Here is a 25,689-nt window from a genome sequence, read left to right as displayed (position 1 = left end):
AAGGAAAAAGACTCTTTTTTTTAGATGGTAACAGTTTACAAACGACAACTTTAACACCAACCTTTCCACTCAGAGTCCAGTTATCTGAAAATTCCCCCTCATAGACTGTATCATCCTCAGAAAGCAGAATTCCAGTCCCCTATAAAGAGAATCATAAAAAACACAAAGCAGTAATTGTAACAGAAGACCGCAGATCTAAAGATATACTGAAAAACCCATTACTAATTCTTAACAAATAATAACTCTTTTAAAAGCAGTTTCTGAAGTAGTCCTAGATCAAACAGAGCAGGGATTATAAAGACAGTTTAAAATGCCAGGACAATAGAAGGTTAGAAGAACAGAAGGCTTACACAGCTTAACGTACACTTGACCTACCCCAGAAAGCTACCACACTTGGAGGAAATGTCACTATAGCACAGACTGTAGTGTTCAACTCACCATCATTTTGTTGGTGCTGAAGGCTCCTTCATAATACAGTCCAAACTGAGTAACCACAACACCATTGCCTTGGCAAAGATCATCTTGCCACATTCCCATATACTTTTCTCCTCTGAAGAAAAATGAAATAGGAAGAATACAGTCCAAGTATTATGTTTATATCCTTTCTTTGGCTTTACTGCGATACTGCGATACCATTACAGAAACCATTAGAAAAAGAGTCATACAGCACTTCAGGTGTATCAATCTAGTTTCACTAGCTTCATGGAAATAAAGACTTTTTGATAGAAATAAACCATAATGAACTTTCACAATTCACATTAGAAATTGGCCATGTCCAAGCAAACTTCCTGATGATCTGAAACAATGCTAGTTAAGCCCAATTCCTATCCAGAGGAACTTGAGCAGTAGCTACAGCACATAAGAAACAAGGAAACTCATTAGCTGTTCTGAAACAGCTTTAAGATGTAAGTTGCATATGAAAGGGGATCTTGGGCTTTATCAGGCATCTACCTGATGAATTTAACAGCTTAGGGAAGATGCAAGAAGCTTATTTCACATCTTTTTTTGCCAAAGCTTTTGATTTCTTTACCTAAACTCAGATGACTGAAATTGTGAGGATAATAAATGAAAGAAACCAAGCCGTCTTACTTGGGGGATAGGAAGGAGACCTACAAAGTCATACACATTTTGAAAATATTAGAGTGCAAAAACTGTAAGGAAACAGATCATGTTGAAAGTTTCTGGATAACAGATGAACAAAGGTCATGCCATAAAACCCCCATTATTAGACAATTAAGTATTTCTCACAAGTTAACATCAGCCTCTTTCAGACTTCTATTTAAAACACTTTTTTGTGAGTCTAAGTCCACAAGGTCAGGCTAGAGTGTTTGAAACTAACTGCAAATCCCCCAAATTTTGAAACTATTTTCCAGTTGTTCTGAATAACAACATTTTCACCATACAAGTAATAAAAAACCCCTTTAACTTGTCACAGACTTTTTTGTTTTCTTTTAGAAGGAAACTAGTGATAGATTTACTAGAACTCTACTTATTACACAGCATTTTCCTTCTAGTACCCAAGAGAAATTGCAGTCATAGTAAATAGAGCAAGCCCAGCCATTAATCTAAATTCAGGGTTATCCTCCCCCTGATTGGACCCATAACCTAGCAGGATGCTCGGCTGATTCATCGTGCCAACTACAGGGGTCTCCGCTGGGTGAAGCATCCTTGAAGAGACAGATGCAGTGTACTCAGTTACGAGGATGGAAACATAACAGAGTGAAGTCCCACTTGCTCAAATGACTGGTTTGCAAATAATGACAGCAAGTTATAAAGAATGTCTGCAGCTATTCCTTATTTGTCTGGGCCGAAGAGTAAGAAGTGAAGAAAACAAATCCTTAGGCCACAAACATACACACATATCCTTCCCTAAGACCAGAAAGAAAACTACCACGAGGGCAGCTCACTTGTATTTGCGTAACTCTGGAATAAAAAGCAAATGTCACATATCCTCCCCGTCCATGAACTGCCACTGCATTTACAAATGCTGGAAGTGAGAGGATCTGTGAGGAGAGCAGCCATCTTTTTAGTTTGTCCTAGGTAAGTACATTAGTAAATAAAGTACATGGAAACATCTTGACACTAGAGGATAAGAACAACCACCAACACTGAGCAAGACAAGATGCAAAAGTGACATCAGGAAATACCTACAGATGCTACAATAGCTCTGTTTCAGAAAAATAACTGCATACACACTCCCACACATCCTCTTCCTCTCCAGACATTTTTTCTATTCTCCTTTATAAGTGGGATTTCTGTTCAGTTAAACCAAAATCAGTTTTCTTGGGCTCTCGACGAAAGCTCTCTCTTTCAGGAAAAAACAGCATTCAATCAGTGACTGAAAAAAATGGACTACAGTGATCTGTGCTCAGACAGTATTTCCTTAGTGCACGTATTTAGCACGGTTCTGTGCTATCATTTCACTAGTCTGCCATGAGAGAAAGCATCTTCCCTCTGCTGCGTTTACAGAATAAGTCAATGGAAAACCTGAGGACGAGCCGAAATTCACCTAGTCCTTTATATCTGATCACTGAACAACACAGTCTCATAGGCCTGAGATGAAAGAATACTCCCCACATGACATTCATAAAACTTTCAGCGCTCGCACAACAAGATACCTCAATAAGATCCCATATTCAGTGCTAGTTTTCAGGCAGGAGGTATGATAGGAAAGCAAGGCAGAAAAAACAAAGCAAAACAAAAAGCCCCACATTTATTCCAGAAGCAGCACCGAAAAGCAGTCTCTAGACCCAGTTCTTTAGATCATCAGCCCAGAAAGCCTAGTATAAAGAAGAAAAAAAAAAAAAAAAAGTCATGCACTATTACTGCTACTAACAGATCAAATCCTTTCCTACTCTTTTTGCTATTTTATGTCATACCAGTGTTTAAGGATTTGTGGAACTGAAGCATTACCTTGTGATATCATCAAAAACTCCATAACCACTCTTCTTATCCATTGTCCACTGTCCAATGAACATACTGGGAGAAGAAGAGGTTAGCTTCCCACTGCGTAGCAGACCATGCCCATGACGCATGTTATCCTGAAAACACCCTTCATACACCTCACCAGTAGCATAGCTATAATGAAAAACAGAGTAAGATTCCTATAAATGACTTTTCTGTTGTGGGCTTGGGGTGGTTTTTTTTTTTGGTTGGTTTTGGGTTTTTTGGTTGGTTGTTTTGTTAGGTGTGGGTTTGGGTTTTTTCTTTCCCCAGAACAGATCAACCACCCTCTCTTTTTCTTTCTAGGAATTACAACATTATAGCCACAACAAGCAGGAACTATAGTAAAAGTGTATCTGGGATAAAAGTGAGCCTTTAGTACTAAAGTTTTTTTGATGCTTTGTTGTTTTAAAGCCACTCTCCCCCCAACAAGCAAGCCCATTAGAGGTTACATTTATCTCTCAGAAGAAAGAATCCTTGATTATTGAAAGCTGTGAGCAACATTAGAATACATAGTAAAAACAGAACACTGTACAAATATGCATTGTGAGCCATTCACCAAAAGCAAAACAGCAAATAAGCAATGCTAATTATAATTACAAGCCTAAAGTTTAACAAGCAAGCTACATACAGAGGCTTGGTAAGCAGTGTGCCAGAGCATCAGCCCTGCTCTCCCTTCTGCAATGACAGCAACACAAATGCTACATTACCTGTAGACTCCATGGCCACACATTTTGCCTTCCTTCCAGTACCCCACGTAATGGTCATCCTTATTCAATGCTTTGTTTGGCACTCTGTATTCTCCATACCTGTCAATGCACAGAAATGGAACACAAGCAGGTTGAATTCCAGCATCACTAGGTCAATTTAGTCCATACTGCTTTTGTCCTGTTTGATTGTGGCATGTTGTTAAGTCTTCCCCCCTCTACCATAGCATTTTTCTCAGCTTTGTAAAGGCCACAAGTCCTCTCACATCCTAAGACTGCCTCTACCTTTGTCTTCTTCTTTAGGTCTTGATAATTCAAGCACACCTTTATTCCAGGGAAAGATGAGAACATAGATTGCTACAGAGAACATTTTTTAAAAAGATGTTAGCTTCCAATTATGCTCAAACAAGGTTACAGAATTGTTGACAATTTCAGTATGCCTGAAAAGAATGAGACACACAACTATTTATTGATTCTAATCTTCTGAGGAGATGAAAATCCAGTTATGGAGGTTTTTCTGATAGCATGTCTACCCCAACAAGACATTACCATTGTTCAAGTGTTGAGACTATAGCACACACGCTGGAATACATATATATGCATTTGATAATTCTAGCAATTACAGCTAAATACCAATCCATTTATTTCTGGTGAGGATTTGTTTGCAATATTTCCATCTCCAACAACCCTAAAAGCACCAGGATTAGTTACACTTACTATTAGTTGTAAATAACCAAAGGTCTAATCTGGTTTTATGGTTTGACATTATACCAATAGCTAAGGAGCATTTTAAAAAGCTGTCTGCAGCCAGACTACATTTCAGTTTCCCCTCCAACTCAATACTTTGAAAAATATATCTGAATACCAACAGGACTCCTCATATATTTTTATCCTGCCCAGTACAGACATATCTGCTCACAAGATTCATATAAAAATGCCTTCGGAAAAAAAGTTAACCTCCTAGCCTCAATAGCGTCCTAAGCAGACTCTTTGAATTAATCTATGGATTTCATTGCTAAATTGTGTAATGAATTACTAAGTTACTTTCAAGTGGTCTTATTTGTTTCACCAGATGACTTGATAATGCCTAGGACTTCTGATCATCCGATTTTCAAACTCCTCTGTACTAGTTATCTTAATCATCAGGATCACATACTCTCAGTAGTTCTGTTTTCAGGGTTTGGGTGATGAAGTCTCAAGTCAAGATTTTGTTGTCTCCCTCCTGAATTATTACGCTTTTGCCCTACCAGAAATACAGCAACAGCAACGAAAACAGAGAAGATGCACCACTAATTTGTATGAAAGGCATTACATTTGCTAGGATAAAAGAACAATACCAGAACTTTTGTAAGAACATTGCAATACAAGACACTAACAGTTAGAACAGAAAGTCGATTGCAGGCTTTTCAATTGGCTTCCTCTGTTTAAGAGTTTACACCCACCCATTCTTTCTCCTCAGCTGTTTTATCATTTCCTTCCTCCACACTACAGCTGATTACCCCAATTAGTTTCAGTTTTTATGAAAGAGCAAGTTTTTAATCACACAGTTACAGAGTCTGTTGTGAAGACAACCAGCATACCTCTGGATAAATGACCGGTTATCTATGTATCAACATATATCTATATCTTGTTAACACACATAACCCTGAGTCAGTAAGATTCACTGCAATACCTTTAATTAAAAGGTTTTTGTTCTTGTCTCTTACAACAAAAGGTATTTCTTGCCCTCTGGCTCCACAACTAGCGAGAGGATCTTACCCATCCTCCAGCCCAGTCCGGAAAGTCCCAGAGTACATTCTTCCATCTGCCCACTTCAGGATCCCTCTGGAAAAAATACAAAGCCGTACATGTGTATAAGATAATCAGTTCACTTTGCACTTCCCAAATAACTTCTGTAAGCCTACTGTTTGAGACAGCAACCACTTCATTTTGTTTTCAACAGTTACATTCAAATGCTTTTACCTGCCGTGGGGTTTTCCTGAAAGCCATCTCCCATCATAAACAGCATCCTTAAATCGAGGGTCTTTATAGAAGGTGTATTTGGCACTGCGAGAAATAGGAGGTTCCTGTCTTGGCACATTCCCACCAGCTCCATACAGAATTAAGTCAGAAGTCCCCTTAAGTGCCTGATCCACTGCTTGGCTTATTGCCCTCAGCCACTTGGTCTGAAACAGAAGGTGTTTCATCACAAAATTTAGCTAATATCTGTCTTTGCATTGAATCTCACCTTTACAGCAATTACAATGATTTCCTTTGTGTTCCTTAGTACATCATAAACTGGAGCACTGCTACAGTCAAGCACAGTGTACAGTTAACCTGCATACCAAGCTGTAGGAAGACTTCATTCTTGACGAATATTTAAGGCTATACTTCTCCCTATTTCGTTTCACAGTAGGAGATAAAAACTCATTCATATCACTGAAGCCATGCAAAATTTGTAGATATACCTACCTTTTCCTGTGGCGTTGAAGAAACAAGAACAAACTGTTCTTCTGGTGTTGTAATCTTCAATCCATTCCTACATGAGAGGGGGAAAAAGTATTTTTATCTAGTGAAATTTCAACCTGAAAAAGGCAAGGCTTAGAGCATGAATATTCTGTCTTCCCTCCCCCAACCCAGCTACCATTCACTTTAAGTCAGTAGTGAAAAGAAGCACTAGGAAAGACTACTCACTTTCCTCTTGACTACCTTATTCCTTCTGATGCTAATACAACTTTTTTTTTTTAAGACATAGAAATACAGTAAATTTTCTGAAACAAGAAAGAGGGATAGACATGACTGCATCTAGCCAATTCCACTCCTAGTTTACGACAATTAGTTACAAAATGCTCATCCTCCCTCCCAAGATAGCTGACTATTTCAGCATCAGAAGCAAGAATACTCACACATTACCAGCTTCTTCTGAAAGAGCTTCTACCCACAGTGTAGACAAGGGAAAAATATGGTGCGTTGAGAACTGTAGGCAAGGAGAAGAAGGGAAACTTCACCGGGTACTGATCCATTACCCCTGCCCCATGTTTTTTCTGAACAGTTTTTTTTCCTTTCTTTGAGGACTAGGGAAAACTGAGCATTACAGGCTCCTTATATGCACCTTGCTCTGAGAAACAGCCAACAGAAACCATGCCAACCACAGGGCAACAGCAATTAAACACTAAAAAGCCAACCAACCAAAAAGTACATAATTTCAAATTTATTTGTAAGCATGAAAAAAAACAAAAAAGTGCACCACTCACTGCAATGTTCCTTGAACAAAAAAAAAAAAAAAACCACACCACTTATCTTCACTATATGAAAAATACGTCATGTTGTTTCAAGTGGACAAAAGGTTTTGTTCCTGGATACAAGCTGGCTTACCTGAGCATGTACCAGAGCATCGTTAAAGAGGATGAACCAGTTTACAGAGAATCTTCCAGCATGCTGTAGGGACAACCCCCGATTGCTGCTTTCACAGATTAAACGACGCTCTGGCTTCCGCAAGGAATCCTACAGGAAGAGTTAAAAACAAAATTACAGCAGCTTACTTCTCACTGCGTGTGACTTAAGGTCAGTGCTATTTGTCTTTCATATTAAAAGCCCAATCTTTCTGAAGTTAAGAGTACTACAGCAACACAAATTAGAAAATGGTAAGTGCAACTGGGACAGTAGCATGAGTAACAGACAAGAGTATAAGGCTAACAGCAAGAGACTCAAGCTGCTAATGGACTGACAACTGTTATTATACCGTCATTTTCCCAGGAAAGGTCTTCCAGAAGCCAAGAGTGTATTCTGCTTCTTTCCTTTTTCTGTTAAGATGGACCGCAAGGCTCTCATAACAAGAACTACAATCCTGTAGCTTCTGGTATTCTGGAGACGCCTATAGGGCACAAGGTAAGACAGACCTGAGAGCGCTTCTAAACACCCGTGCCAACAACATTAACCAAGCTGCAATGCAATGGCTCATTTTATTAAATCAGCACCAAATGCATGACAGTTGGCCTGGTTAATAACGTAACAGTGAAGGCTAAGTTATTTTCTTGATCACGTGTTCTGTTGGTGTGCTGGGAGTCTTTAAAATCATGAAAAGTTCCATGAATGTTAAGAGGAGAATGATTAATATACAGTTAGATAATCTACCTTCTTGCATCTTAACAGGCTGTAGCAAAAGTATTGCTAATAATTGCAGGAGTAATACTTTAAATTATTATATTGGAATAGACATACAAGTAGTTAATGTTCCTGTTTAGTCATCTTTTATTTCAAAAGAATGCAATTATTACATCTAAATGGGTGGTAAAAGCCTACCTAATATACATGTAGTATTTTTAGTAGAGTATTACAGCCAAGGATAGCTACAGTAATGATGCCAGATGGAACTGAAAAGCAATAGGCAAACATCAAAATAGTATATTTGCAATTAAGCACACGGGCACACAAACAAGTTCTGGCAGGGTAACAAGTTTCTACCTGTCACATGATCTGTGCAGGTGTGGAGTAAGATTGCGCAAATATATGTGCATGATCTTCCCTGCAGCAAATACAAGTCCAAGGTAGCTTCTCTGAGGACTAAGCTATTTCTAATTACCTGGCATTTGCTTCACACAGTTACTTCCAAGCCGTAAGTTTCACATGTATATTTATTCAGATATAGATAACAAAGCCAGCTTACCACTTCAAAACATGTGGCAAGCTTTAGCAAAGTTCTAGCATAATTATGAAGTCGCCCAAATGGCATGAAAAACAGAGCGTTTAGAACTTCCACTAGCTGGAGGTTTTCCTCATTCTTCTCAGACAGTTTCTGTAACAGCTCCTGGTTTTTACTCAAGAAGTCTCTAAATGATGGGATGATTGGGGAACGGAGGGAGGAGAGAAGAAAAAAAAGAGAGCAAGACATCAGTGATGTTTTATATAAATGAGCTCAGAATGCCCATTTTTGGATTATCATAAACCAATAAAAACTATAAAGGGAAATGCATGCTGCTTATTAATCTATTTTCAGTTTAGTTTAAGGAAGTACAGTAATACAGACATGTAGCTAACAACTGCAACACAGGACTTTTTTTACTCCTACTCTCACATGCTCAGTCATTAAACTGAACGAAGTTGACTAAGTTGCCCCACTTGCAGAGTGGGGCAAAAATGCCTTTTTCCCCTTCAACACTTGATTAGTAGAAGTGCTAACAGGTGGAATGAGCTCCCCATTAGTGCTATAGTAAGTTTCTAACACTGCTGATTCATACAAGAAGGTCTGAAAGAATCTTATCTTCTCTCCAGTGCACTTCCCTAAATACATACAAATAATCTCTTCCCCACCCCTGCTGTTTAAGGCAACTGACCAGTTTTTCCCCTAACTAGAAAAATTACATCCTACCTCAAAGAAAGGCAGGAAATCTGTTCAATCCTCAGTCTGATTTCCAAGAGGGAGAACTAATCTAGTTCAGAGAAGAAGAGGGAAATGATTCTGAAGGCAATGCATTAGAATACAAACCCAGGATTTCTTCATTAAAAGGAGAACAAACCTACTTTTCCCTCTCCTTCACCGTATCTGTGTGCACACGTGTGCTGGCACATATGACCCATCTGCATTAAAACACATCCAGCTGGGAAGCACTGAAACCACAAGCTGCAAGAATCAGGTGAGGTTGAGAAAGCAGGCCCCAGGGACAACGAAACAGATCAGAGAATTGCACAGCAGGGTCCCTAGAAATTCTACGTGATTAGTAAGATGCTATGTCACACATCAAAATAACATACCTTGTCCAAGTCCGCTAATGATACTTAAGAACTCTCTTGTTCAACAAGCCTTACGAATAAAGTCTTCTTTAGAGAGAAGACCATATTTCTTAATTTTAAAATTTAACCATCTGGATCGCTTGCATTTTTAAACTGCTTCGAGATCCTCACGTGGAGGTCTCTCTTTAGAAAAGTGTCAAATAATAACAGATCCATAACACTGATATAGCTTGTCTACTCTTTCAGAGGAAATGCTCAAAAACCTGCCAACAACGGAGACTTCGATTGAAGCTCGCACTTTTTTAAAATTGGGACTACTTCTAATGCATTCATGTTGCAGAATATCCGTAAAAGACACGCTGACATCATTAACTTAAGACAGTATCCCTTGGGGAGGGGGTGGTGGGGAAATTCATCATTATCAGCAAAGATATTCTTGACTTCCCTTTGCAAGTAGCAGTACAAAACTTCCAAGACATCTTCTCCCTGAAGTTTCAGACCCTGAAAAAGTGTCATTCACCTAATCAGACCCTGGTTGCAGTAGGAGAAGCTGTGACACTTGGCAGTGACAACTGATGTGAAGAATGCAGTACCAGTAATTTCATCATCCAAAACTTTTCAGTACTAATTATAAATAAGCTTATACTTCAATTAACATTTCTTTTAAGTCACCCTAAAAATCTTGACCAATGCAGGAAGATTCTCAGTGTATCCCTACAGTGTGATTTTGTATTTAGTCGCTGGCTCTGGTCCTCAGGCACAGAAGATTCTTTACATCAGGTACTCTGGTGTTTCAAAGAACTTCCAATATGATCATTTACACTACATTCAAAGTACTCCATAAATAGCTGTAACAGAATTACTCCCAGATTACAGAATTTAGGAAAGAAGGAAAGCTGGCAATTGCCCAGACAAGTTAAAATATACCCTCATTGCAACAGCTTCTTCACAACACTAGAGTGAAACATGCACAGTGTCATTACTTTTTCCTAGACAAAAATACTATTGAACTGAGAAAAAAAGCTTTACTTTATGATCTATAAACTACAAATATACTGTCTCAGGCCTTAAGGTACAACTCCTTCCTCATATTTAAGAGCATCTATGCGTGCAATAGAGTAAACCAACCTTGAGAGGCAGAGAAGATACACGTGCAGAAATGTTGTGATTTTTGCATCATTTTAAAGCACTTCCATAAACTTAAAGAATTCAAATGAAAGTGAATTCACATTATCTACTCTTACTAATTCTTAATTAAAAGTTCGCTGTTCTGTATTTTCCTGACAGTAACATTTGAAAGAATGAAGTACTAACAAACACTAAATAAATGATGAAATTTAACCTCAAGACTAAGCTTTCAAAAGAAATAATTATCTGAAATCTATTTATGTTTCTTTCAAGGAATTTACAGTAATTTATGTTTTTTTCCTCCTTTCTCCACCTTCAAGATAAAGTGACTGAACTCATTCAGCAGCATTTTAACCAAAGTTTTTATCACAGTTGAAAGGAAGTAACTTCTTCGTCTGATGGAAAAAGAATTAGTGTACTCAAGCAAAGACCAAGTTCCTGCATGCTCATTACTACACACACACAATTCTTTAAAGTACAGTTCTTTGCTAGTTGTTCAAAAACTCCAGAAAGTGGTAAAGGTTTGCTTACATTGCCGGCTTTGCAAGGAGCATAAATCCTCCCATTACGAGGAAGTTTGTTACTGAAGTACAATACCTAAATTGAGGAAGAAAGAGAGCTTCAGTTACAAAATAAGAATAACCCTGGAAATTGTAATTTGCAACAGTTGTAATTTGCAACAGTTTACTAATGAGATATCTTTTACTATACAAGTAATCTAAGTACTTGAGAACGTATTAAACAGTGAAACACTCAATATTACTGGAACACAACACGCATTACTATCGCACTTTTCTGCTACCACTAGCACAAAGCAGAGGGCTCACTTTGCAAATAAAATGGAATTTTTTATTGTTTCCCCCAAATTTGGGCACGTAAAGAATAGGCCATCTGTTTCAACAGTGTAATATTGCCAGCTTCTGATTATATTCAAGAGGGGAATTTCAAGATGGGAATTTCTCTTTTCCTATTCAACACTCTACCTTTCACTTCTCCCCTACCAAAAAAAGAAAACCATTTTAAAAGACCATCTTTCTTAGAGGGAAGGGGTCTCAGCTTAGCCCAGTTAACAGATAACACTTATGTTGCCTGATGCATCCTTGGAAGATACACAAGGCAGGCTGAGGAGCATGCATAGGTTCTGATGCCATACACAGAAAAACGTGTAAAGCATTAGAAAGCAAAAGGGGAGAGCAGAAGACAGGCAGTAACAACAAGAACAGAAATTAGGTATTTGAGTCTTTGACAGGGAGGAAGAAGAAATTAAAGAAACCTTCTAACCAGAGTAATGAGAACCAATTCTGGAAATCCAGATTACAAGAAAAACTGAAGTCAAAGACTTAGTAAAAAAGGGAGAAAAATACATATTTACAATTATGAACAACCCATTTGATAAACAGAGAAGAAAGCTTCTTCTAGGGTGATATGGCATAAGTTTATCACTGACCCAGTAAAAATGGTAGCTGTTGTGCTTGTGCTAGAATGAAGTGCAACTAGCTGCACATTCAAAAGGCTACTGCATAACTTCTGAAGTTGATGAACTTGAATTTTTATTCCCTTAGAGATTTTCAGATGTCTGGTAACATTCAGAGAGGACATTTTTAGACTCTCCCCTCTGTCAAGCCATTATTTTTCACAAAAGCCTGCAGATATTAAGTGTGATGAGCTTTCTGCTACATTTGGATGAAATTATCCAGCAACTACTAAAATTACTGAGGGGAAAGACAGCAAACAGCATGACTGTATATACTTACTCTCCCAAAAGCATTAAGCTAATAAAAATAATAACCCGGCTAATTCAGACTTAATTCCGAGCGCTAAAGCAGCTCTTTCTTTTGGATGAAAGGTGTAATGCTACTTAGCAGATATCAGGACAGAAGAATTGTTCCTCTGGGAGACAGTTTTTACTTAATGACTATTGAAAAGGCACTTCGTAACTACAATAAACCCCCAAAGGCAGCTTTACTTAGTAACCTAGCCACGGTAACTCTATTACATTATATTATAAGATCCTTACTATTAAGTAACGAACATGTTGCTTTTTAATAGGTATATACGCAGAAACCAAAGAGGAGTTTGTACGTAGAGTTTTACATCAAGGAAGCTGAAGCTGTCATCCAGTGTGCTCCACTGGTAAAGACTGAAAAATAGCTTACTACAAAATGAATTAGTTTGCATAAAACTCTCCATACATTTTAAATTACAAGAAAGCAATTTGCACAACAGTTTTGTATGTAACTTTCCTTATGATCTACTTTCCCCTAACTTTAGGACTTGTTGTGGTCAGTAGATAAGCCTACAGACTCAAGATGAGAGGGAATTGGATACTTGCTCAGTGTAACTATCCAAAAAGAGACTGGAATGCTTCAGGATGGCCAAGCTTCTGGCTTCTTTTACTCCATGAAGAAAGCTACTTAAAGAAGCTCCATGTTGACCGATGAGATAGCATAGCTTGCTGAACCTGCTTGCCATTTCCTGCAACAACTGGATTGTATTTGCATTGCCCAAATTATCTGGAACAGACCAGAAAGCAATTTAGCTTACCTTACAGCACCCATTAATAAAAAGAATTACCAGAAGGTGCTGTTTAGATGTTTTATCAGCAATTTCACCTCATGGCTATATTACCCAGAACCAGGAATTCAACAATTTTAGACTAAATACAAGTTATTTCAGGTGAAACAGTCAGGAAAAGTGCAAATATTAATAACAATGCAGCTATGTCAAAATGCAGCATTAATAACATAATGCAGATGTCAAAATGCAGCTATATTTCACCAGTTCTTTCGAACAGGGGAGAAGAGTAAGAACTTAGCTTTATCTAAAAATATATAACAACTCTTAGATTTTGTGTAAAGAAATTTGTTGTGGAATGTAGGGGAAATATCAAAGAAAATATTAAAGTAAGTTCTTACCTAAACCTAAGAGAGGTCTAAGAACCTGAGATTTGATCTCACTCAGTCTGAAATAAAACCTTCTCTCGGTAGAAGCCAACTCATGCAAACTGGCGATATATCCCATTACGTTTTTGTCTACTAAGACCAAACAGTTGTCACCACCAGCTATCACATTGCTTATGTACCCTATCTGAAAGAGGAAAAAGAGAAAAGAAAAAAGAAAGCAGCTTTAATATATTATCTTTTTACACTCCAATTCAAAAATAGGGTGACACATGCGTGTGCATATGCACGGACCCGGTGTCTAAATCCCCATCCCTCTTCAAAACCACTCTCCAACTTCTGTTCTGCTCAATCCAGGGAAGTAGCAACGAGACCCAGCAGAGCTGAGACAAAGAGCTGCTTTCTACCCTCACCATATCCTTTTTGTTACCTTAAACTCAGTTTGGTCTGAAATCATACAACCAACTTGGAAGAGGACATGCAGTCAGAGTACACACTCCCTCACCTCATGCCAACTTTAAGGCAGATACGAGATTCACCTTGATGAAGAAAATTGCACAAGGGTACTTCCTCTCTCCTATAAACATGCAAATGCACATTTTGGTGCCTTTTCTCAGTTTCCCCTTCACATCCATGAGAAAGGGAGGGGAAGAGAAGGAGATGGTGCAGAATTCAGGGGGACCTTCTGTGCACTCACAACCAAAATGCACATGAGCAGAATGAAATAGAGCAGGCAATGCCTTCAATCACTTGAGAAACAACAGGAAAATGAAGGGCAACAGCAGCGAAGAATAAACACATGAATACTGTGGTGAAAACAGAGCACTATATAAGGCTGCACTTCTGCAACATGCACACATGGAAGGAAATGGATTAGACACACTGGAAAAACCTCCTTGTCGCTCAAACAGAAGGAGAGACCAAGAAACAGGCAGGGAAGAGAACAATACTAATTAGCCTTCCTCTCTGCCCTCCATAAGCTGTGCTCCTGATTTTACTGCTAGGAACCAGTTATTTGCCTTGACACCCTTAAACCTAGTTGAACAACCGGCACTGGGCTATTTTCCTAAAGCATCGGTATGATTTCTGCTAAATTAAAGGAAATACCACTCACCTTACTACAGGATAGTAACAAAACTGGATTCTTAGTACAGCTGTTTTCATACAAATTATTTTCTGTAGTTGCCTCCTGGCCACTGTAATATAATCCAGGTTGGAAGTCTTCCTCATCTGCTAAGAAGAGGGAGTAATCTAGTCCTGCTGCTGTACTCCACACACCTTCACCACACACCTGAAATTCATGAGGAAGGAAAAGACATTAGAAATCACCACCTGAAGCTGGAAGGAGTAGTTAGTTCTTCTAGCCACACATGCACACAATACACCTGCCACAAAAAAGTAGTGCAATAACTGGTAATTTCTGAACTCCAGTGTCTCATAACAGATACATTTCTTGCATATATATAGAAAATTAACTTTCTTTCCAGTCTTCTTTCTAATGGCTGATTTTTTGCCTTTAAAGTACAGATCAGTTTTATTTTTAATAGATATCAGGTCAGCTTGATTAAAGTTGGCACAATATTCTCCTCTCTACATTTAACTGGGACATCTATAAATTTGGGACAGTTAACATGTTGTTTATTAATTTGCATAAGGCCTTAGCAGGAAAACCCTGCAGCTAGTTTTCCATTAAGAAAAGCACCAGAAAATATAGGCAAGGGTCTGGTCTAACCCCAAAACATTATTTGGCTATTCCCTCAATGTGATGCAAAGTTCAAAACAAACAGAAAGCCCACTGCCAAAACAGCTCTGGAAATACAGAAATGAACAACAAATACGGTCATGGTCTAGCAAAGCTAAAAATTCTAGAAGAATGTTTACAATAAAAACAGTGTTCCAAGGTATTTAAAAGTTTCAGCACTGCAATACCAGTATCAGAGAAACGAAATATAAGGTAGAAGTGAAATTTAAGAAGGCACAACCAGCCACATTTCTCAGTTTTACACTCCAATGTGGCTAAAAAACCGTGGAAGTCTGTGTAAAGGATTTATTGGGCAGATTTTCACAAGCTCATCTAAGGATCACATTCACAGTAAAAGCCAAAGAAGTCAAAGACTCTATTAGTATAAGGCACACAGATACATAAACAAGGTCAGTTTTTAGAAATTACTTTTCGCTCACTTGTATAAGAAAAGACCCTAAACTAAAAGAAGAAAAACAGAGAAAACAAAGTACCTTTGTGAGGCGAGGGACTGTTGTTGGGGAGTTCAAGTGACCAAGCTGGCCAGAGGTATTACTGCCCCATGAATACACCTGTAAGAAACATAGCTGAGCATGAGAATGTAAGTTTATATTCAAGGACACATACCGAATTGTAGTGGTACAACACATCCGGTGTGCAAACACACACAAGTCAAGGGTATAAGACTCATGTACCAAGAAGCACTTCCCTAATTTCCAGTCCTCCTACACTCTCAAATTCTCTTCTCACATTCAGAAATGGAATGCACCAAATCAAGTCATTGCAATCTTTAAACATAAAGTTGATGGTACACACAGAACTTTGGCAGAAATAGAATTAAAATTTCACACTGCTTCCAAGTCGCCTCCCACAAATGGAAACAAAATTTTAGAAACAAAAACCTAGAAAACACCAAACACAATTATGTCATAAATAAGCAACAAATATTAACAATCACTTGTACCTGGGATTTGGCAGTGAGTGCTAAGGAATGATGGCCACCAGCAGAGAGATGAATCACTTCTTTACCATCTAGGCTTTTCACACATAGTGGCTGAAGCCTGTCAATCCCCAGAACCCAGGGAAGATGGGGGCAAGAAGGGAGAAGGAAAAAAAAAAAAAAAAATTGTCAGAGGTATTCTTAAGACAAAAATAAATTCCAAGTTTTATTCTTTCCCCAAAACAAATTAGAGAAGACAAACACACAGAGTCTTTTGGCAATAAACCAGCTTAGTCAAAAAGGTCATGAAGGGTCAAAGTTTATGATAAATTTGTCCCCGATTTGGACAAAGTCAAAATACCACCAAAACTCCTAGTGAATATAAGGGAAAAAATTCACTTACTAAAAGTAACTTACTGACATTCAGTAACAATTCAGCATAAAACATCTAACTTGGAGGAAATTAGGTCGCAACACAAAAGAACAAGTACACAATGCAAGGTAATTGACCAAATTTGCAAAAGTTGAATACTCAAGATTTCCTGGTGACCTACTAATTTATCATTTATCAAAGAAATCTCACCTTGGCAGAACATCACCATGTCCTAGCTGTCCTTCCTTCCCCTTCCCCCAGCTCCACACCTCCGTTCTTAGAGAGGGTAAAAGAGCATCAGCCTCACCACTGTAGGTTGGAGTCAGAGCTACAGTCCTCATTTTTGCACGCCCTACCTTCCGTAAGAGCCTAGGAGAAACTGAAAACAGGCCAAGAGATAGAAAAGTTGTTCATTATTTTAGGTAAATATATCACTCAGACAGTGTGTTACAGAGTAACAGTACCATCTGAGATAACTGATCAAGACTTCTTAAAGAGGTCTTAATTAAGATTGAGCGCAAAGGCTGATGTGTAAGAAGATAGGTTACTGATACAGAGAAGCAACATATTTGCTAAATTAGAGAGATCCCAACTAATTTTTACCAGCTATTAAAGGATAACGGGCATATGAATACAGTTAGACTGAAGTAAATGTATCAGAACCAATGATACATTTTTAAAAAATATGTTTTGAAAGAAAAGATATCCTTGCAGTGAACAAAAGATTTCAATACTTCCTAAAATCTCCCCTTAGATCCAACATCAACATAGAACTAAACTATGTACCCACCCATTCAGAACAATTAACAACACTATGAGGGAAGAACGTCATTAAATTTGGAGTTTAGCAGTGGGAATTGGAATATTTCTAAGTCCCTGGCTCAAAACCAGCTCAGTGCAGTAGGGACTACAGGCCACGCAAATTTTTATCTGCTATGCAACCTACATGAAATATAGTTCACTGTCATTTTGCAGTAATATGCCCAGACTATTACAATGTGCCTGCTTTACTGTACTTTACCAATAAAGAGCATCCCTAAACTCACTATGCTTTTGGTTTTCTTAGCATGCAGTATCTGCTAGTTTTAACTCCCCCCACCGCCTTCAAGTCCTAAGATACAGTTTATAATTCATAAACACCTTTGGTATATGACTATTTATGTTCAATAAGTATGTTTTAATTTTCAGTTGTAAAACTCCACATTATTATAACTTCTTCAGTCTCTTGGTTTTCCCAACGTGCCTTTTTACCTTGTGACAACAAGCCTGGTAGAGAAAGTCTTCGACTCCCTCCTTCAGATTCCTCCTCTCTGATGTCTACTAAACTGGAACTCTTCTTCCCCTGCATGGATTCCAGTTTGACTTGCTCTTCCCGACTGTCTTTCAGAGCTTCAGGCCCTGGGGAACCACTGCCAGACTGAGATCCTGGTTCATTTGAAGGTGTGCCATAGAAGTTCATCACTTTCTTCAGAGACAATGCTCCAGCTTCATATGTGGCAGCTACTCTTACACCAACTGCTGATGCGCAAGAGGCCACCAAGCTGTTCAAGGCAGATGTGCTGGTACCTGGAGGGCCAGGGATACAAGCACTGAGTTGTTCTTCTTGAGAAGGCTAAAACCAAAGGAAAATTGAAGACTGTCATACCAGACAGCACACAACAGTAGGGTGATGATATACACATTCACTATTCAAACTATGTGCTCTACTGAACAAGACATTATGGGGAAGCATTTTATACTTAGGTGTACATCTATTCGTCAGAATCACATTTTTTAAGGTAGCACCAAGAACCATTTCTACATGGACTGGGCTTTGTCTCTTGCACTTGTCTTGTAGCTCATCCATAAAAGACTGTGGGTCTGTGGCGTTTTTTTTTTTTTTTAAACACCAAAAAAGAAGATCATTTCAAACAAATATAAAAAGGAATTTAATCTTAGGCTTATTACCAACTTCTTTGCCACCAATTAGAGTGTATCAGTGAGTACGCTGCATTTACAGAGAGATAAGTTATCCCTTCGATACGTTAAAAGGAAAACAGCGATACATGGATCCATTTTGCAAGGCCTATATTAAGACCATTCGGGGCTATGTGTCCCCTTACACTACTGTTGCATCCATATAAAGCTTCATTAATAATCAAATCACACTAGGGACAAACTGACTTAAGGCAATTACTAGTACCAGTACATGATTACCTAGAATAGCAATCAATTTACCCACCAAATAAGAAATAATGCATAAGGTGATATCTGCCAAATAGTTTGAATGTTAGAACAAAGACAGCAAAGTCCTATTTTCGCACCTAATGGCAGGAAATAATATTATAAATATTATAGCTCATTTTATCCTGCCAGAAGGAAAACTACCTTTGAGTTCTCTTTTTAGTGAAAAATTAAACTAAAGGATTGGGATTGGTCCTATTTACTTGTACTTCATTCCTATTCATAAAAGGCATGCCTTGCAGTACAGAAAAGCAAACTCGATTTGTGCAGGAAAGCAAAGAGAAACGAAGGATTTCACTAATGCTGAAACATCATTTTAGAGTTCTCATCTCTGCTCTTCACACATACATTCAACTGTGTTAAAAGTCAGTGAATCAATTCCAGGCTTGTTTACTCCTGGAACTGTGAGGGAAACAGTACTCTGGAAATATTCCAGGAACAAGGAGTTGAGAAAGGGACCATGAAACTACGTGTTTCAGTCATTTCCTAACAGCAGGAGGTCTCGTATGAGTCTGAGAGGCCCACAACTGCCAGAATGCCTATGTATTAGCAAAAAGCAGAAGGAAGGACAACTGTGTTCACACAATGTTTATCTCTCTGAACTAAGTTTCCTTCAGAATAGGAAAATATAACTTGCTGAATCACCAAGTTACTGGACATTTTGTTTTGGTTTTAATACCACTTTTTTGTCCTCAGATTTGGTAATAAAAATCAACTACTTATTAGGCACTCTGAAATTTATCTTTCAGAACCATTGTGAAAAATTGCTTATTGAACTATAAAAACAAATTTAAGAAATTGATATCTACACAAAACTTGAAGTGACAAAAGAGATTTTCAGAATTCTGCTATGAATTTTGCATATTGGGCCACAGAGTGGTAGCTTTTTCTTGCAGACATTACCTTTACCATAAACCATCCAGCAGGACAGTACTCACACAGGGACTGCCAGAATGCACTGCAAGATTTTGGATTAGTTTTCTAATAGCTTTTGGATTGTATCTTCTCCCTCCACCCCAATAAGGTTTTTTTTCAATAGTGGAAAACATAGTATTTTGACAGGGAGCTGGAAACAAATCTTGAACCTTCATATCAAGCATTTTCTGATGCTTATTAAGAAATTATTACTTTACTGTTCTGCCATAGCACCAGAACAGTGTTGCTGAACCATTTTCCACATTACACAGAACAGATTAGTATTTATAAACAGGGGTGGGAAATACAGAAGTTTATGCAACCCCTACAGGATTAACATTAGAAGCCTTTTGGTCAGGGCTTTAACATTCCCTTTACAGTCTTTACCTGCAGTCTAGAATTTTGAACTGAGAAATTAGATTTGTGAGGGATTCGTTCCACATACAGAAAGGAAAGTTCTACCTTAAAGGTAAATTAGACGAGTGCCAGCTTACTGCCCCACACAAATGGGAAACTCATGCATCATAAAACAGCTAGAGAATAGGAAACTGGCTTATGTGGATCTGGTACTGCGGAACACAAGGAGGAGAGACTACAGCACTGTCAAGGCTGCTCACATTAAAGGCTTACAATTGAACAAGGATGGAGGACAAAAACTCTTCCACTTAAAAGTGGAAGAACCATCACAGAGAAGAAACACCTTGAAACTACAGAAATATCTCAGCTACATTAAACTAACAGAATTTTTCATTTGTGGAAAGAGTATATGTGACAATGCTACAAGAGGAGTTGTAGCAAATTAAGAGCTAATGACTAGGTACCAACCTGCTCAGGTTCTGTGCAGATGTTTTTCTCCAGGCCCTCATTTAATGAGTGATCTGCTAAACTGATTAAGTACTCTTTCACTTCTCTTTTGTCTGGGAACAGAATATTTCCAGGACTAGAAATTCCACTGTCTTCCTGACCATCATTGCTGGAAAGCATACTTGCCCCATCAGATTCTAAAGCAACAAGCGTATGTTCTTCCACAAGTGGTTTCTGACAGTCTTCACTTTGGCTACCTGTTACACTTTTACCTTCTAGGGTCTCCAACGAGGGACAGAAGACAGGGTTTTCTGGCTGGTTATCAGACAGAGCTACACCCAGTGGGCAACAGTGACTATCTGAAATGATTACATGATCTTCCTTGTCGGTCATGGTAATGAGAAGTTGACTGCAATGATTGCACCTCTCTGGAATAGGCTTCATTTCCTGCACAGGGAGACATTGTACCAGAGCCAGGCTGTGGTAGGCTCCACAAGCAATCTGGAGCACAATACGTCCTGCCAGGTGCTCTACCTTCTGTGGCTTTGTCACTGGGAAAGTTGTTGTTATGAGACCGAGCTGGCAGCCACTCCCCCAAGCCCATATCTCTCTGCTTAGCGATAGTGCCAGCGTGTGTTCCTCTCCACATGCCAGCTGCAAAATCCTTACTGATAACAGCGGACTGGTTTCAGAATCAGAAATACTGATGGGCTGCGGCTCTGGCACACATGGCTGATTAGCGACTGCACACTGGCCAGCAGAATTGTTCCCCCACATGTACACCACACCACTTTCTGTCACAGCTCCATTATGGAAGCTGCCAGCTGCCACTGTAATGACATGATGTCCAAGCAAAGTACTTTCTAAGATAGGACTATTAACACATGACTCCTCTGATCCTGATCTCCACGGCAGTTTTCCGAAACTGTAGACCTCTCCACCTGGGGGTGAAAAAAAAAAACAAAACAGAACAAACAACCTAGGATGAGTCTAATGAAATTAAACCATTACAAAAATTTGAAGAGAGATTCAGATAAATGCATATTGATTTTTAGTTTACTCCAGGCTCAGCAAAACTATGGCTACAGATATACAAAGACTGCTGGTTGCTCTCTGCTACTGCTGCTGTTAAATTCTATACCTCATACTAATGTTCCCCTGTGCATGCATGCACTGTTGAACTAAGTAATGCTTTTCTACTAAAAATTCTACTATACTTAAATGTATTTGTTGGTCCTTTCTATTTTAAGTACAAACATCATATCTAGGACATACAACTATGTTTAAAGAGCATGCCAAAGCACACACTTCATCTTTCCATACAGAGATCTAGCATCAAATTGTTCTGTTTGCCACCCTACAGCAAAATAGGATTGCCCTACCAGGTGGAAAGTGGGAAAGGTGGGTAAATGTATCTTGCCACTGGTTTGATGTTGTACTGCAGCCTCTCCAAAATTTTATTACCTTTACTTGAAAAGACTGCAGCAATGCCTGGTGAAGTTACTTTGCTAATTCTAAGAAAAGCAGAAATCTATTTTTAAATGAACAGTTGTTTTCACAGTGATAGGAAAATGGTAAATCATATCCAGAAACATCATGCTTTGGGGGGCAACAACACACATGCAAAAAGTCCTTTTAATCATGAAAGAAACATGTTCTAAAAATACCAGTGGATCTCCATAACTCCAATAGATGAGAGGTGCTCACCAATAACCTGGAATCTTTCCTTCAAAAGCATCAGAGAAAAATCAAAGAAGGAACTTCCAGTTTAGTCTTTACAACTGTATGCCAATTGATCAGTACAAGTAAGGACCAAACTACGCAAACACTTAAAGGGACTGGCTTTTAGAAAACACTCCGTTTCACAGTGCCAAACTGCTCGCAAACCAAGACTCACTCTAATGCATCTGTTTGCTACACATTTTTCCAGAAGCACACAGAAACCAAATTCTAACACACCAAGAGAACCTCTTGCTGCACTGTCTTTTTTGAATGAAAAACATCACAAGAAATGTAATTTTGAGTTAATATGGTTCAGATTACATTACCATCTTTAAACAGCAAATACAAAGCCATTGTTAAAAGAAAAAAAGTATGAAAAAATACACTATGCATATCATTTCTATTCCAACACAGTTTTAAGTAACTTACAACTAAGAAGGAAATACTGGCAAAGTTTAAAATCTAACTGTTTAAAAGTTGTGTACGAGACAGAATGAAAAAAAAATCTAAAAGAAGAAAACTTGACAATAACTACAGTTTGTTATTGGCTCAAATCTTTACAATTAAGATGTTTATTACCTTCTGTTAGAAGTAACCCATGATGTATTCCAAGGGCTGCCTGTAATACAGTCTTTCCACCGAGGCCTGGAAGCCTTTCTGGAGTTACAGAGCAGGAACCAGCCTTCCAAACATAGACCAGGCCTCTCTCTTTGGCTCCTTCTGCCTCTTCTGAGCTACAAAAAGATTGGAGGAAACAGAGAATCAGCTTGAAGTTTTCTGTGGTTCAGTAATGCACCGTTTGCTTTTCACATATGTAGGAAAGACTTAGTAGTTCAGGCATTAGTTTTAATTTCAGGAAGTCAACATATCTCATTTACAATTTGATAATCTTAATTTAAATGTTATTTAAATGAAAAACAAGTATCTTCTATTTGAAATCATTAGCTTTCTTTTTTGTTTATACTTTGCTGCCTGAAAAGCAGCTGATCTTGTCACTTTTAAACTTAAAGCCACATTTATTCACAACTGATATAGCCTTTATATTAGATATTGTATTTGTTGCTCACAGCAGGGACATCAAATTAATACACAATTCCGCCATTGTATGCTGAGGGAGATCATGGCATCAGCTCTACCCCCATGTAAGCAACTCTGTTCCTATCTGAACAGTGATATTTACAATGTTAACTCTTCCTGTGTTAGAAAGCAGAAGGAACATTTCCGGTTTATTAGGTTTTATTCATGTTTTGTATTATTCAGCTTTTGGAAATCAAAATGCAGGAAAAACAGTCTTATAACCATGTTTTTATCAGTTACATAGAACATCACGTACGCTGGAAATACACAAACATCTCAACATTTGCTTTAAAAGTAATTAAGCAAAGGATGTGTTGTGTACAGATTTTCCCACGAACCAATTGCTCCCATTCACAGTGTCTTCAGAACATTATATCCATAAGAGCTCATCCTTTATACTTTCACTTCTACCTTTAGAGATAAAAATGAGGTTTTGGTTGGGTTATTTTTTCCACTTTTAATTCTTAATGAGTTTCTTTGATTCAAATGAGCCAGTCATTCAAATCAATTGAACAAAGGAAAAGAAAAAAAAAAAATTCCTCAGAACTTTGACAACAAGCACATAGTTTTAACAATTTGTGGAATCACTTGATTGAAACATACACAAAAAGTAATTTTAAACATCAATATAGACTGACAGCATTTCAAGTTAAATTAAGAGATTAATTTAAAACTTTATATAGAATAGATTGCTATCCACCCTGCAGGAAAAAGTAGGTTTAGCTCATTTCCCACCAATCTAGTGTTGGGACATAAATCAGTTCTGCAGCTTTGCATGAACCTGTGAAGTTAAATACATAAGGCAGCGAGAAGAGCTTTGACAAAATTGCAATCTTTGTCTTTAAGAAAGGGCATAAAACCCCAAATGTATTCCAATACTGAAGCAAAACCAGAAAAAGCTGGTCTGATGGGCTGCATTGTGGACAACTTATGGAAGTAACACATTCAAAAGCCATAAGGCCCTATTCATGCAGACTGATGATTTTTTTTAAACTAAAAATTTTGCTAGTTGTGGTACATAGGACAACGAATACCTTTGCACTATCTGCCTCCAAAACATTCAAAATGAGAATAACTAAATGATAGAATTATGTCACACTCAGCTCCTGTGCCCATCCCCAATCTCTCTTCTTTTCCCACATAACAGAAAAAAAAAAAAAAATCAACAAAAAAAGTGACAGCCAAGAACTCTTATAAAATTCACAGAAGTAATTTAATCCAAACAACATACATAGTATTAAAAAGCAGAGTCAATCTTGCACTTTAAATACAAAGAACTGGTATTTAAAATACATGTAAATTAAAAAGGAACCAATCGAGTAATATATAGGCCATGAAAAAAAATTAGAAAAATACAAGATCGTAGGTAGGACATTTAGCTAAAATCAAAATACAGATTCTACTCAGATGGATAAATCCCACCAAAAAACACATGATAACAGAGAGTTTTCGTCAACATACCATGCACTAAATTAAGTCCAAAGCCTGATAAGGCTTCAGAGAACAGTGTCCCAGGATTTATTACAGGACACTAATTTTACATCCCCAAAACATCTGACCTCTGTCAGGTATCTTCATGGAAGAAAAAAGAAGCAAAAGAATAGTCTACTGCAGGGCTATTGGTCCAGAATCAAAATTCACAGATGCAGCTAACAGATATGACTTCCTGTTTACCAGAGACTGTTACTTTCAAGTTTCCAGCCTGTGGCTATCCCTCCACAAGTTTCAACAATCAACTTAAAAATGAAGTTGCTGTTGTGATAAGTTGAGTGTTCCAGACATAAATGAAACTCAAGTTACTCCTCTTCTTCCCTTTAGTCTAAATTACATAAAGATTACACTGACACTACTTAATCATAAAGCTGGCATATTTCAGGGACCCTCTGTGGCTTCACCTAGCTGCTCGTTCTCACCTTCTTTCCTGTGAGTCCATCTGTCAGTGGCAGCACTCCATCACCACCAAATCATTCCTCTTTCAAAAGGAACAATATAATTTCCACAAACTGTAAAACATAAAAAACAGCTACTTAATTACCAGTAATGTTAAGCCTAAGTAAATGAAAAAATCCAACCAATGAACAGGAAGCAAAGCTTTAGATCTCATGTTAAATAAATAAGCAATTCCACAACACTAAGATGATTGAAATATTTAGTTGGCACACTGAGTTGGCAGACAGAAGCTAAATGGCCAGACTTGCCCTACCTACTCATCTCACAATAGGTCTATTGTAAGGACAGACTGAACAAAACCTAGTTCAAAGGCAAAAATTAACATCAATCGCTCTCTATAATTCTCAGTATACCACTCAAGAAACATCAAAGCAGGATAAGTGATCCATTGTCAGTCTAATATAAGATAGAATTCTAAGCTCAAGCTAAATCTATAAGGTAAACAGATTTGTATGAGCAGAAAATGGATGAGTTGAATTCATAACTGTATTCCTGAACCAAAGCGCATATTACCATTAAAAGGTACAGTTCTATTAAAGCCTGTGCAGAAATGCAAA

At 38.0% G+C, this 25,689-nt stretch overlaps 1 protein-coding gene across 1 annotated transcript in view; it reads right to left on the bottom strand.

Annotated features, from left to right (window-relative positions):
- The window catches only part of ALS2 (alsin Rho guanine nucleotide exchange factor ALS2), a 39,657-nt gene extending 14,472 nt beyond the window's left edge, over positions 1-25,185 (bottom strand). The window contains exons 1-22 of the mRNA XM_074145570.1: positions 25,096-25,185; positions 22,685-22,839; positions 20,405-21,324; positions 17,693-18,053; positions 16,652-16,820; positions 16,093-16,189; positions 15,623-15,700; positions 14,502-14,678; positions 13,403-13,574; positions 12,820-13,000; positions 11,019-11,084; positions 8,296-8,458; positions 7,372-7,503; positions 7,005-7,133; positions 6,536-6,606; positions 6,102-6,168; positions 5,613-5,815; positions 5,409-5,474; positions 3,654-3,752; positions 2,914-3,078; positions 439-550; positions 62-139 (exon numbers count right to left, since the gene is read on the bottom strand). Coding sequence (XP_074001671.1) covers positions 62-139; positions 439-550; positions 2,914-3,078; positions 3,654-3,752; positions 5,409-5,474; positions 5,613-5,815; positions 6,102-6,168; positions 6,536-6,606; positions 7,005-7,133; positions 7,372-7,503; positions 8,296-8,458; positions 11,019-11,084; positions 12,820-13,000; positions 13,403-13,574; positions 14,502-14,678; positions 15,623-15,700; positions 16,093-16,189; positions 16,652-16,820; positions 17,693-18,053; positions 20,405-21,324; positions 22,685-22,839; positions 25,096-25,115 — 3,681 coding nt within the window. The 5' untranslated portion in view covers positions 25,116-25,185. The remainder of the gene's footprint in view (positions 1-61; positions 140-438; positions 551-2,913; positions 3,079-3,653; positions 3,753-5,408; positions 5,475-5,612; positions 5,816-6,101; positions 6,169-6,535; positions 6,607-7,004; positions 7,134-7,371; positions 7,504-8,295; positions 8,459-11,018; positions 11,085-12,819; positions 13,001-13,402; positions 13,575-14,501; positions 14,679-15,622; positions 15,701-16,092; positions 16,190-16,651; positions 16,821-17,692; positions 18,054-20,404; positions 21,325-22,684; positions 22,840-25,095) is intronic.
- Between the last annotated feature and the right edge of the window lie 504 nt (positions 25,186-25,689).

Source organism: Numenius arquata, chromosome 3, assembly GCF_964106895.1.
Source record: "Numenius arquata chromosome 3, bNumArq3.hap1.1, whole genome shotgun sequence".
NCBI lineage: Eukaryota > Metazoa > Chordata > Aves > Charadriiformes > Scolopacidae > Numenius > Numenius arquata.
The sequence above is the reverse complement of the archived record's forward strand: the minus strand, read 5'-3'. Positions and strand labels throughout refer to the sequence as shown.